Source organism: Cervus canadensis, chromosome 2 (genome assembly GCF_019320065.1).
Source record: "Cervus canadensis isolate Bull #8, Minnesota chromosome 2, ASM1932006v1, whole genome shotgun sequence".
Taxonomy (NCBI): domain Eukaryota; kingdom Metazoa; phylum Chordata; class Mammalia; order Artiodactyla; family Cervidae; genus Cervus; species Cervus canadensis.
The window spans coordinates 8,792,155-8,806,850 of record NC_057387.1 but is presented as its reverse complement, the minus strand read 5'-3'; the positions used below and the strand labels follow the sequence as shown (position 1 = coordinate 8,806,850).

The window sequence follows — 14,696 nt, the reverse complement described above, 5'->3', positions numbered from 1 at the left end:
TTTTTTTTCCACTCAGTAATATGCATTTAAGATTCCTCCATGTCTTTTCATGACTTGATGGCGCATTTCTTTCTAGTGGTAAATTATCTTCCATTGTCTAGATATACCACCATTTCACATACTGAAGAACATGTTGGTTGCTTCCAAAGTTTGGCAATTATGAATACAGCTATAGTCATCCATGTACAGGTTTCTGTATAGACATATGTTTTCAATTTCATTAGGTAAATACCAAGGAGCTTAACTGCTGGATCACAGGGTGCCAGTTTTGGAGATACTGTCAAACTGTCTTCCAAAGCATCTGTTATCATTTTGCACTGTATGCATCTTTCCTGATGGTCATCTTTCCATTCACTTATCTGAGTATCTTCTTAACTGAGGTGTCTGTTAAGGTCTTTAGCCCATTTTTTGACTGAGTTGTTTTTTGCTGTTGAGATTTAAGAGTTATTTATGTATTTTGGATAACAGTCCTTCATCAGATGTTCCTTTTGCAAGTATTTTCTCTCAGTCTGTGGCTTATCTTCTAATTCTCTTGAAAGATACTGTCACAGAGCAGAAGTTTTTAATTTTAATGAGATCTAACCTATCAATTTTTTCTTTCATGGATATCTTTATAATGCTATATCTAAAAAGCCACCACCATACTGAAGGTCTTCTAGGTTTTCTCCTATGTTACCTTCTAGGAGTTTTATAGCTTTGGGTTTTACTTTCAGGTGTATTATCCATTTTGAGTTAACTTTTGTGAAGGGTGTAAGGTCTATATCTAGATTCAGTTTTTATACGTGGATGTCCAGTTGTTTCAGCACCATATATTGCAGAGACTGTCTTTTCTCCATTTTTTTGCCTTTGCATCTTTGTCAAAGATAGCTCAACTATATATATATATATATATATATATATATTTTTTTTTTTTTTAAATAAAGGTGTTTATTTATTTTTGTTTTGGCCATGCTCTATGGCATGTGGGATCTTAGTTCCCCGACCAGGGTTTGAACCCGTGTCTCCTGCATTGAGAGCATGGAGTCTTAACCACTGGACCACCAGGGAAGCCCCAGCTCAACTATATTTATGGGGGTCTATTTCTGGGCTCTCTATTCTGTCCCTTTGATCTATTTGTCTCTTTCACCAATACAATGCTGTCTGAATTACTGCAGCTTTATAGGAAGTCTTGAAGTTGGGTAGTATCAGGCCTCCAACTTTGTTCTTCTCCCTCGATATGGTTTTGGTTATTTTAGATCTTTATTTTCATCTCACAAACTTTAGAATCTGTTTGTTGATATACATAAAATATCTTGCTGGAATTTTGACTGGAATTGCACTGAATCAACAACTCAAGTTGAGAAGAACTGACATCTCCACATTATTGAGTCTTCCTGTGCCCTTGACATTTTAAATCAAATAAAGAATAGCTTCAGCACTGCCTCAACATCCTTACTGCATTTCTCTCCACAGGCCTCCAGGTCCTCACTAACTTTAAGCCCTTCTCTTCCCTCCTCACCTCCTCTTCCTGCCATGTGCCTTTAACCTAGTGTTCTCTCAGTGTCACTGATAACAATAGGGAAGCAAAGGGACTATTTATTCACTCTGTGTTATAAATCTGGGCCTACACTAAATCCTTTAGCAATAAATTTACATGTCAACCAATCACACTGCCAAATCTATCACCACAGGATTCATTTATCTTATACAGTCTCCTTTCCTTCACTCCTGTAAATTCTTATACCAACCCAAGCAGGATTTAGTAGCAGAGACTCAAATTGATACCACCCCTCACTTGCCTACCTTTTTTCTTTCTCCCTACCCTCCCCGCTTTTTGATCATATTCCAAAAAGCATGACTCTCTAAGGTTTCCCTTAAATGCTCCTTCACAATCCTAAACTAAAATTCAGTGTTTACGATGCAAAAGCCTTGATGATAAATAAGCGATTTCTCTGTACTCCCTTAGAGGTTTTCCCTCAGGCTAGTGAAAGCTAATAGTGCTATGATATAAAATATTCAGCAAAAATATTTTCAGATTCGTACTGTAAGGTGAACCTAAAGTTCTGTCAAAGAAAGAATCAGAAAGGAAGAATTCCAATATACTCAATGAACTGAAGAAGTGCCAGAGAAACTGAAGATGATGCGAGAAGAGCTAGGGTGTTGGAAGGGCCATCTGCTCATAGGCGATCAGCTCAGTTCAGTCACTCAGTCGTGTCTGACTCTTTGCAACCCCATAGACAGCAGCTTGCCAGGCTTCCCTGTCCATCACCAGCTGTGCCTCAAAATCTACATGTGCTTCTGTCAAGTAAACAGCCTATTACACGCTGAGAATTTGGCACATACAAAGGGATAAAGAACACTGAGGCTGATAAAAGTCAGAAGATCTGAGTATTTCTCCTTGTGTCAAAATACTGAAACTAATTTCCAGCCCCATTCTAACCCTCAGAAAGTATCAATTTTGGATAAAGGCATTATCAATTGCAGTTATCAATACAGACGATGCCTCCATTTTCCTCCAAACATCAAGGTCCTTGTGGTTGAATTATCTGAATTCACAGACTTTTCAATGAATCCAGAGCTCAAGCAGGAAATCCAAACTAGAAATTTCAGTAAATGCTTTTTTGGAGGAAGTAGCACTTGAAAGTTCCAACAACCAAGCCCCCTTTTTTGATCAACAGCTTCTTATCTTTAAAAAAAAAATCTACTGCTACACATTTGCTATTGGTCAATAAAGAAAAGGAATTTAGAAGGCAATGAAAACAGGGGAATAAGAGAGTAACAAAGTTCCCCAGTTCTCTTGCAGGGTTCTTCAATAAATTAAGATCGTTTCTCAGGGATTTCTAAACAGTTAATCTATCCCTGTGATTATTAATAAAAGTAATTACAGAATACAATTATAAAAAATACCCTCTCATTTAAAAAGGAAGATCATGTATTTCACCACTATCAGAAAAGCATAAAGTCATTTATTTTTCTATAAACCTCTCCTTCCTCCCTTTCAAACTGATGACCCCTTGGCAACTAAAAAAATATACTTGAGACAGACCAATTGGGTAGGAATGGGATGTAACTGTGACAAAGGGTCAAGGAAACTAACTGCAGTCACATGTAGTCATGGACTGAATCCATAAACTCTGTTTCCCTTAGGATATGCCTCAATAGACAATGTTACAAGAAATGTTCAAAATAAAAATATCACTAAGGATAAAGAAAAGTGGTTCAGGATACTAGGAGCCAAAATCTCTCAGTACACAGTAAGAATTTCCAAGTCAAATAAATCATTTCTGAATCTGAAACCAGTATCCAAAATTTCTCGTGCATGTTAACTTACATATGAAAAATGGTGGAAAGTATTTACTAAATAGAGCATTTGCTAGTAAACCTGGGTTTACGCTAACTACTAGGTGGAGACCTTGGTCAATTCATCAAACTTCCTTAAACTTGATAATATCTGCAACATGTCAAGCCATCCCTCAGGGAATGCTAATTAGGGAACAGAATATATCACAGAAGTTTAAACTCTTTGGAAGATGGAAAAAAATCAAAGATGGTGGTTAATGGATTTCTAGGCAATTCATACCTTTCCAAGAGGGACAGCTGGTAGTACACAAAGCATCACAATCTCAAACTCTCAAAGACACAAACAGCCACAGACTCACCTTACAAACTGGTCTCGTCCACCCACTGCAAATTGGTGGGTATTGGCAGGATTCACATAGATTGTATACAGCCCCACTTTCTTCTCCTTTTCTTTTGTCACCACCAGTTTCCTTCAAGAGCAGAAAAGTACAAACGTTATATTCTCCTAAAGATTCAGATAGTCATGGCAAGTGAGAACAGAGAGTAATGCAGACACAGCTAATAAGAAACCAAACAGATTTTCATTTGGAAAGAAAGAAAAAAGTGGTTTTGTTTGTACACTGGAACAAGAAAAGAAAAATATAACCCACTGCCATATATATTTACTAAGTGCTACTTTGGAAATGGAATAAAACATGTAGTAATTTTATGGTGTTCCTCAAGAAGTATAAAATTAAACGTGTATGAAAGTATCACTCCCCAGAGTCTCAGTCTGAGTTCAGTATGATGATAACCAACCACTAAAGAGACAATACCCACATTTTCCCATCTTTTACTTACAAATATATCTTTCCAATCATCTGGGAGCAGGGAGTGAGAGGAGGATGAATCATAGGAACAGTGGACAGAAAAGACTTTAAGGTCAGAATCTATCTCCCAGATTCCAGAAAAGCATCACTTAAAACACAGTTTTAAAATGCACAAAGAAAAATGGTAAGCTACAGTTAATCCAAAGGGAAACAATATTAGTGTTCCCTTATTTGAAGAAAATTAGGAGAGGAGATTCTTATGAAGATAGCTATTTTTAAGGCTGAAAATAATTTCTGAATTATTTTTCTGGTTGCACTACAAAAACCGGTGATTCTGAAGAGGGCATGGACCTCAAGGAAACCTTATAAAATTTCCATAATTTGTCCCACCTTAAGGGTGGCACTATGACTACTCTTTCCAGATTGAAGTGTCCAACCTGTCAAACATGACATCATAAGGATTAGTAAATTTATAGAAAAAAGACAGGAAAGGTATTTTTTTTTTTAGTGCCAAATAATACTCTATTATCTGGGTATACCATAGTTTATCCATTCACCTACTGAAGTACAGCTTGGTTGCTTCCAAGTTTTGGCAATTATGAAAAGAGTTTTCATTTTTAATTCTAAGCTTTTGTTCATTTCTGGTACTTAGAGAAAGAACTACAATTATGACAAGTTTCTTTGTAAATGATGTTAGCATCCTCTCTACATGGTCAAAGTCACTCCAACCTAAACTGTTCTAGGCAAAGAGGAGAAATTTTATTAGTATTTAATTTTAAAATCTCTGTAGTTTTCCATTAAAAGAACAGTGTATAGAGGTCATTAAAAATAAATGTCATTAGGGGAAAAATAAATACACACGTACCCAACCCTCAAAAACACAAGGCAGAAAACAAATCAAAAAAGAGTTTCAGGAACAAAATTAGCAATGGAGAAGAGGCAGCTCTGAGTTTTAGACAAGGAAAGAGGAATAGGAGTAGATGCTGCTCTTTTTCAGAGAACTGTCTCATTTCCTAAGCAATCTGGGTTTTTTCAGGAGAGGGTCAGACCAACATAAAGTTTACCAGGCAGAAGCGCAATGAGGACACTGAGGTGAAAGATTATGAAGCACTGGCTGCACTGTCATCTAATCCTGATGAAGAGCTCAGTCTTCCCATGTCTCCATGTGTTCACCTAAAACAAACAATTCTCTCTCCCAGTATATAGATACACAGAGTACCTTGAGCTCTCCAGGGAAAATGCAGAGGTATAAATATGATTAATAATGGTAGCAGGGGAAAAAAAAGTTTTGACACCAGAGCAAGGCAGCAGACAAAATCATATGAAACAAATTTACCAAATTTTGCCTTAAAACTTGTGGTTTTAATGAGCAGGTATGCTCTAAGAAAAAGGGAAATTATGGATCAAACCAAAGGATTCTTTTGAAGAATATCTCAAACTAGCTTCCACTGGCTAAAGGAATATCCCCCCCAAAGCTCTAAATCTAACTCTTTTCCTATGACATTAGACAATTTTACCAGCTTCCAGACAGTCAGCTATTAATGGATACAAAAAGGAAATATCCCCCTATGTCAATCTCATACAAAAATGCCTTGCATAGAAGCAGATGTTAAGGCACCAGCTTAACATATTCTAGCTCCGACCTTCACATTCACTTCTCTGACCTCTGGTCTTTTACTAATTCAACCCCTAAAGCAAAAACTTTTTGAAGGCCCATTGTCTCTTATTTTCCCAGCTCAGAATCTGGACCTCCTCCTACTATAAGTTCGTCCTATGTTCCCCTGTTTAATTTCTATCCCATCTATTATGGCTTGCATCTAGATTCACTGGTCAACTCTCAGTCAGATTTTCTGCCTACAACATTTCATCACACATTCCATTATTTGCCAAAGTCATGTGCTCTGCCCATTACTTGAACTAGATTCCCAGTTTCTTGTGGGTTAATAGTAGTTTTCCTCTGAACCTGATTCAGAGGATCTTGTTCTGCTTCACAACTCTCTACCAGAGCAGACCAAACAAACTCCTATCATTTTTTCCATCTTTGCCCTTCCCACCCCTCTCTGGAAAACTTGCTAATGTTCCATTATTATCATAGAACCACAGAACTTTAGAATTGAAAATAACAAACATCATTCAGTTTAGGAGGTTAAATGATTTCTCAAAGCTAGATAACTACACACTAGGACTGAAGGTAGCACCTTTATCACCCAGGCCTGTTCCCTTTCCAGTAGAAATCCATTCACTCTCTCTCTACCTTCATCCTCTTGAAGTTTTATATAAATAACCAACATATCCTTTCCACAAGCCAAAAACATTTCCATCCTTTAACCAGTTATTTTAAATTCTTCCACTTTGTAGACAACTTTTTCTATACTTATCTCTCTAAAAGTCTGATAATAATCAGCCTTAAGATTATATCACCTAATTAACATATATTTTACTTGTATGTTTTGTAAAATCAGTGATATCCCTTACTCAATATTGGTATTCACTTATAAGATTTAAGATAATTTTTAAGGGGGGAAAATATCTGTAAAGTTGAATACTCTGTGATCCCAAAGTAAACTTCCAATATGGCATATTAAATATATATATATATATATAATTTTTAAAACAAACAATTCAGTAAATAATCTAGATAATCTATCAACTAAGTCATCATTAAACAAACTGTGGTACACCAATGCTACGATATACAATGTCATGGTTAAAAATGAGGCAGGCCTTGTTGGTCTGACGTAGAAATATCTCCAAAATGCATTATAATGTGAAAAAGGCAAATTGCAAGAATATAACATACATGCAAGTTTATCTATACATACAATTATCCCACATTGGAGGGCAAGTGTATATGTATATGGTAAAGATACGTAAATGCACACAAAAAGGACTGAAAAGGCACTCAAAAAAAATTTTTTTTTTTCAAACTTTTTAACAATAGTTATCAACAGCTAGAAAAGTGGGAGGCAGGGGAGGTATACATGAGGTAGCATTTACATTTTGTCCATGTCCTTCATTACTGAGTTTTTTAAAAAAGATGTATCTTATTATAAGCTCAATAAAAATGAAAAAAGTAAACTAATTAGCTACAATTTAATCAGTTATAACCACAGTGCCAGGCTTCCCTGGTGACTCAGTGGCAAAGAATTCGCCTGACAGCGCGGAGACACAGGTTTGATCCCTGATCCAGGAAGATCCCACATGCCATAGAGCAGCTAAGCCCGTCTGCCACAACTACTGAGCCTGTGCTCTGGAGCCCAGGAACCAAACTACTGGGCCCTTGGACACAACTACTGAAGCCCACGTGCCATAGAGCCCACGATCCACAACAAGAAAAACTACCACAGAGAGAAGTCTGCACACGCAACTAGAGAGTAGCCCCACTCACTGCAACTAGAGAAAAACCAGCACAGCAATAAAGACACAGTGCCGTCAAAAAAAAAAACCCATGCTGCCAGACACTATGCTGAGGTATCAAACACATTGATCAATCACCCTCACAGAAACCAGAGAAAGAGAGAGAGAATGGGACTGACTGATTATATTCACAGTGAGGCTGAAGACACTGAAGCTCAGAAAGGTTACATGGGTCACTACTAGTAACGCGCAGGTTCATACCTGACCTAGGCCTGCCTGGACACAAACAAGATGCTATGCTCTTTCTATGGCACCACACAGCGAAAAGCAGACATAATTTACCCATTAGTCTCAGGTTCATGTAAAAATGAGCCATGATATGACGCGTTCTACTACAACTACCAATATTGTTAAGAATCACCATTTACTTTTTATGTTTCTATACATAACTGAAGTGAAAACTACACATGAGCATATCTCTGCTGCTGCTGCTGCTAAGTCGCTTCAGTCGTGTCCGACTCTGTGTGACCCCATAGGCGGCAGCCCACCAGGCTCTGTCGTTCCTGGGATTCTCCAGGCAAGAACACTGGAGTGGGTTGCCATTTCCTTCTCCGAGCATATCTCTAAGCTGCCAGTAATGTGCTTCTTGTGGGGAAGCTTGGCGGCCCCCAAATGAACTAGAAGATCATCCAGTTATTACAGCCCACAATATAAAAAGATAACTGAACTCTGCTTTAGAAATGAAGCTAAGCTGAATAGTACTTTATTGCTGAGAAATAGATAAACAACAAAGAAGTAAGGAATTTCCCTAAACTAATCCATTTCTTATTTTAAACACAAAGGAACTATTCTCTGGTTTAGTTGAGAATTATCTAGGACATGTGCAATATCTTCCAAACCTAGGACATCTGCAATACTTTCAAGGTCAAGAAATTCAAATTCTGTAAAAGTACAATTGCTATACTTACGAAGCTGGTCGGTCTTGTCTGAGGTCAATGGTGAAGACAACTGCATCTTCACCGGCAGACAGAAACGTACAGGGAGAGTCTGGTTCCAGGGCCAACTGAAAGAGAAAAAAGAGAAAGGATAAGGTTTCTAAAAGATTAAAATTAAAGGTTGTCTAGTTCATTCCTCTATATTTATGAAGCGCTGCATTTAAAATGTCTCAGCAAGACAAATATCTAGCTTTTTTTGTTGTAAAATCCCAGGAAAGAAGGTAATTTAATAAGCCCATTCTCTCTTGTGTGTGAATTACTTACAGCTTGTTTATTCTATGCAAGTCAAAAGGATAGGTGATTTGCTACTTTTAAGTCTCCAGGGGATTTGAACAGTGATACCAAAGGAAAACACTGCCATTAGGGCTCATTCTCAAAATCAATCCCACACCCTCAGGTGGGGAGAGAACTGGCACCCAAGTTTCATTCTCCATAGCTTAGTTCTAAAAGGTATCTAACTAGTAGTCTTAAGAATCAAAGAAATAGGCAATTTTTACATTTCTTGAGTCATCTGGGCAAGAAAAGTTATATATTTTATACATATTCAGGTCCACCTATATATTTGTGTAGGGTTTGTAAAAAGAGAGGATCATCTTTTCATGGCATGGAAGAAAATGGTGCCTACTCTGAGACTAGGCAGCTCTTGGCTCCTCACTGCCTGCCACCATGACTATTTGGCCTATATTCCCAGCTCTAAATAGGGCTTCCAGAAATAGTGCTGTTTATGCACTGAGTGTTGTGAACAGGAAAGTTGGAGCTCTCACATACGAGAAGCCAACAGCTAGCACCTTTGAACTGTTAAAATGTTCCAAATAAAGTAAGAGTAAATTTTAAACGCTTGGGAGGCAAAGGGGACCTCAAGGATCTACAAACCAACCATGGCTCAGCTTAGGAGTCAAGGATAATCAGGTGACTGCTGCATGTGCAAGATTTAGAGATCTCTCAAATACTTGCCTTCTGGGAAGTTCAGGGAGACTGCTTTTTCTCCAGTCTTATCTACAAGTCTCAGGAGTGAAAGAAGTGATGCAGGCGTGCATAACCAAGGGGACACAGTGGACAGAAACACTGGCGGGCCTGGCCGAGACCCGCAGAGGAGCTGAGGCGCGCAGCCTCCGGGACGAGAGCCCCTCACCTTGTGGGACGCCCCCTTGTGCTGGGCCACGCGCTTTGTGTTCTTGCAGCACTGCGTGGCTGACAGCTCTGCCACCCGAACCTGTCCATCACGGGCACACATGGCCAGGGTGGAGTCACCACTGTTAGGAAGGAACTTGGCCTGGAGGTTAATTAAAGAAACAGGACAAGAGAAATTGAAGAAGTGAATTTGAGAGGTAAAAACATGATGACAACCCCAAATCATCCCCTTTTGCTATACAACAGCTGGAAACTTAGACCTCCTGTTCTCACACAGCTGGCTCAAGTCCAATTTCTTCCGAGGGTTAAAGGAGAAAAGAAAGGATTTCTAATATAAGAGCATTTCTGTTGATTCTGGAAGGCTGAACTGGTATAGGATAAGGACTCAGGTGAACTAGGACTAACCCAGTAAGAAAGAAAGGGTAAGGGAAAAACAGAGAAGAATCTTCCTTGGTTCAAGAAGTCAACAAAAATTTGCTACAAAGATAAAGGAAACCAAAGGGGATATTGGGGAAGGAAAGAGAACATGCTTAGGGATAAATGTCTAGTACTATACGATGGATGGGCTGATAAGTAAAACTTCCAGAGAATAAAAATGTTACCTTTATCTATCAATGGTTTATTAAGTACCAGGCACGGTTCTAACTGCTTAGCTTCTACTGTTATTTAATCTTCATAACCCTGTATGTTATTAGTCCTATATTAAAGGCAAATAAACTGAAAGACAGAGGTTAAATAAACTTGCCCACAATCACACAGCTAGTTAAGGGTTTGGGCCAAGATTTAAACTCAGCAGTCTGGTTCGAGAGTCTCTGTTCTTACATTATTATGCCTCCAAGCACGGCATTTAGGGCCTTCCTGATGATTTCCAAACACTCTTCCTATCATAATGAGACTTCTAACAGTTTCTGTGCTCAAGCAAACAAAAGATTACCATGGGTCTTTCAGTGTATTTAACTCTTCTAGGTCATTATGGGAGCCAAGGTATGACCAACTCCTGATATCTAATTCCTACAACTATCACTCTTACTCCAGCAGCAGCTCGGGTCTATCTAACTCATGCCCGATTTTCTCAATTGCCAGTCTGTTCCCTTGCCTCACCTGGAAGACATTGCTCTTGTGGCCGCTCTCAAAGTCCAACACTGGCTGCCGCCGCACCCAGTCCCAAACCACCACTTTCAGGTCATCGCTGCCACTGGCCAGCCAGGTGCCGCGTTGGTTAAAGTGCAGAGTATTGACACAGCCAGTATGGCCTTCAAGCCCGTGCTGCAGGCGGAAGCGCTGCACAAAGACTCTTGCCCCACAAGCCTCATACACAAAGCGGGCACTTGAACCCAGCTCCCGCTCCCGAAGGGCAGGAAGGGCTTGCCAGCGAGGTCGGGGCAGGGCTGATGTCTCTGAGGACACCCAGTCTTCCAGGGCCCGCTCATCGTCTGATGAGTCCTGGTCACGATTGGCCCGCTTGCGCTGCACACGACGACGAGGGTGCTCTTCCTCCTCCTCTTCCTCCTCCTCCTCCTCCTCTGAGCGGTCATGGACTTGGCTCTCATCATTGATGGAGTAATGACCGGTGTCCTCCATGCTGTCAGAGTCCTTGTCTTCACCTGAGCTCTCTGTATCTGTGCCTCGACTCTCTGTGCTGGTGCGGTTGGGGCCACCATCATCCCCGGTCAAGCTCAAGCTCAGGTCTGAAGCCTCCACTTCAATGCCTGAGGATGTCTCCCTCCCCTCCTCAGCACCAGACATCTCCTCTGGACTGCTAGACAGGCTTCCTGCATGTTAGTAAGGAATGGGTAGGTGAGGGGGCAAAATAAGGAAATAAAATAGTGACCAGAAGGATTTCCTCTCCATAGTCTAAAAAAATCATCACATCATGAGACCCATAAATCAACACTGGTCAAAAATGTTTTCATTACAAACGCTCCTAAAGAGTACCTTCTAAGAGGGAATCCCGAAAAGATTAAGGCCAGAGGTACACACAAAGAACTGCAGGACACACAAATGAGAACTGTAGGACAACCAAAGACTATAATAAATTCTAAAGAAGCAAAGCATTGGCAGGTTTTATTAAAGTATGCCTGAGTCTAACTACCTTAGGCTTTGTTTTGCTAGATGGGCATCCATTAGTTTTAGCAATTAAGCTGAATATAAGGAAAAAGAACAGCCATCCCCAGCATGAGTTGGCTCAAAAAGAAAAGTTCATCACATTCTAGGTCTGCCATACTGGTAGTTATAAAATAACTGGGTCACTAAGCAATATAATTCCCAACAGTCAGATACTGAATTCTCCTATCTGACACCCAAAGTATATACCAGTGAACACTCAGGCAATGTTCTGGAGCCCACAGGGCTACAACTTCCAAACTAAGGTCAAGATGTAAAGAAAGGAGAGAGCAAATGAGAATTTTAAACACTGCTTATGGCCTCCTTTCCTCAGATGACTACAAATTTTATCTTGCCAGAAGTAAAGGCTATTAGGAAAGTCTGACCAGCTGTGTGTGACTCTGGGATAAGCTATTCAACTCCAGTACCACACTGATGGTTTAAGGATTCAAAGTGGGAGTATCTTCTTGCTTAGTCATTTGGATAAGAGCAGTAATTTCTGAAGCTCTCTGAAGCAATGAAATCTCTTTTCAATGAACTCTTAGACAAAGTCTATTATGGAAAACAGATAAACACATATGTCTTTGGTTCAAGCAGTGACGAAAGGTTGGAAGACACATAAACATCTGTTTTCAAAAAGCACTTCACTAAGAGCACAGTGTGAGAATGGCTGGGAACTGGGAGGAGCCAAGTGCCGCGATCTGCTCCTAAGGACCACATGTGCTGAGGCCCCTGTGTGCAGGGAGAGAGACTAGTAAGTGTGGCTTTTGAAATGAAATTGGGTCTGAGATTGGTAGTGGTGAGAAGGGATAAAATTTCACACCCATCACTTCTGTGGAGAAGAAAAAAATAATACATCAAACCTCCTAGCACATATTGTTAAAATTATGATTAACAAAGATAGATGACTTTGGGGGCCTTACCACTTTAAGATAAGGGCCAGGGCATATCACAAGCTCAGTAAGAGGACCCTAACAGTCAATGACAGGATACAGCTAAGAGTTGGCAATTTTTTTCTATAAAACACCTGATAATAAAAATTTTAGGCTTCACGGGCACAAGCACTCAACTCCATGTTGTAGCACAAAAGCAACCATAAATACTATTTAAATAAATGGGGCATGACTGAATTCCAATAAACTACAAAAATAGCAGCCTGCAGGCCGTAATTTGCAATCCCTGATCTAGCTAATGGCCAAACTCCAATTCTCTATCTCAAACCCCTCTAGAGTCCTGTGTCTTTCAACTAAGCCCAATGAAAAATCTTAATCACTCTCCTTTACAGAAAATAAATGAGCAGCAGTTTTAAGAAAGGAACAAAAGGGATAGAAAAACAGCGTGTTGAAAGTCTCCCCTTTCCTTCCTCAACACTTCATTGCTCTACCAATTACATCAACTAGAATTTAGCCTATAATCTTAACCTACAAGGTGCTAAGGAATACTGGACTCTGTGCTGCCCAGCTATTCTGAAGGACTTTCTCTAGTTTGGAAGTTCGCTCCGAGCTGATGCACTGGTCAAATGACCCAGGGGTAGCTATATTTTATTAGAATGTTGATATTCTGCCTTCAAGTATGTCCTAGACCCAATAATTTAATAGTCTTCCCTAAGAAAAAGAAAAGAAGAAAAAGAAAGAAAGAAAAAAAGCCCTAATCCCAGTTATTTATAACTATCTCTCATCTAATCTATTGAACTATGATCTACCATGGAAAGAGACCTCTCCTTATAACTGGGAAGTCTTGCCTTCCCAATAACTACCTTGGTTCCACCACCAATTAGATCATCTTTTCCTCCTTTATTAACAGCATCTCCTAGGTTTTGTCCACCCTTACAAACTTTCAGAATTCCAAACCACTTTACCTCTTAGAGGCACAACTCCATTACTGATCTTCTGAAAACAATCAAGATAATAGTTGAAGGAACAAAAGTACCAGAAACAAAAAGGTGTTTCCTATGTACTTCCAACACTCAAAACAACACAGGAAGAGTTCACTCCCTCCCTTAAAATCCAGGTCTCCACTCTCTTTGCAGTCGACAGCAAAAATTGCTTCACCTTCATTTTGGTCCCTTACCATTAGCTAAGTCTGTTTTGCCATCTGTGCTGCTCCCTTTGCTGGACATCTTGAATGATATTTACTGTAGCCAGCCTGGATTGAGGAGAGGAAGAAAATGAAAAAATTAGGAAACAATCTGGGAAAGATGATAAGAGGCACCAGGAGATTTAGCAATGTACAGCCTTTGTTATTTTTATAAAAATGATTTTTTGGTGTGTGCTCAACAGGGTTTCTCAGTTGCTGAAAATTATGTCAGATATTATCCCATGTCTATATTCCATAAAGAGACATATCTTTGGGAGGCCAACTCCCATCTCTTTACCTTAACAAGTAACTGGCAGTGATTTTTCAGATGGGGAGGAGGAACTGAAATAAATCCTGGAACAGCAGGTCTGTATCAAGTGACAGGTATTGCAAGCAAGCAGTCTTAATACAAAAAAAGTTAGCTCCAGCACTACCCTCTTAGGCAAAAATCTTGTTGTAAATCATCTCGTATGTATCCACAAAGTCTATAAAACATTCGTCTTCACAACATGAAGAGGAGGGTCAGAATGAGTATCTTTTTACATACAAAACAGCCAAGATGGAAGAAACTGAGCTCTTGGGATAACACCTTGAGCTTTACAGCCATTCAGATGCTTAGTTTCAAACTTACAGGCACAGACACAAACTAAGGATCATAAAAAACACAGTCAAATTAGAACCCAGGAGCACCCTACCCCTAAAAACAAGCCTAAAAGTTTTTCTTTCCCTTACAACTAGTCAGTCAGTCATCAAATGCAAAGCTGGAGAAGAAAAGAGCAACATTTCCATTAAAACCATCTCAGTCCATTTCATAAAATGGCAAATACTATTTCACCTATTTCCACCAACTTTCACCAAATTTGTCTGTTTAGCGAGGCCCTAACTAGGAACTGGGGTACCTAACTTTATTCCTTTTATATCCCTTTAAAACAGTCATTATTTTTTC

The 14,696-nt window shown here is 39.5% G+C and overlaps 1 protein-coding gene across 7 annotated transcripts in view; it reads right to left on the bottom strand.

The window, feature by feature from the left end:
* DCAF8 (DDB1 and CUL4 associated factor 8) overlaps window positions 1–14,696 on the bottom strand; it is a 40,033-nt gene that overhangs the window by 11,415 nt on the left and 13,922 nt on the right. For all 7 annotated transcript variants that reach the window (XM_043451880.1, XM_043451892.1, XM_043451862.1 and 4 more), the window contains 5 exons: window positions 13,745–13,819; window positions 10,673–11,343; window positions 9,573–9,713; window positions 8,414–8,508; window positions 3,639–3,749 (listed from right to left, as the gene is read on the bottom strand). In XM_043451880.1, coding sequence (XP_043307815.1) covers window positions 3,639–3,749; window positions 8,414–8,508; window positions 9,573–9,713; window positions 10,673–11,343; window positions 13,745–13,793 — 1,067 coding nt within the window. In that variant the 5' untranslated portion in view covers window positions 13,794–13,819. The remainder of the gene's footprint in view (window positions 1–3,638; window positions 3,750–8,413; window positions 8,509–9,572; window positions 9,714–10,672; window positions 11,344–13,744; window positions 13,820–14,696) is intronic.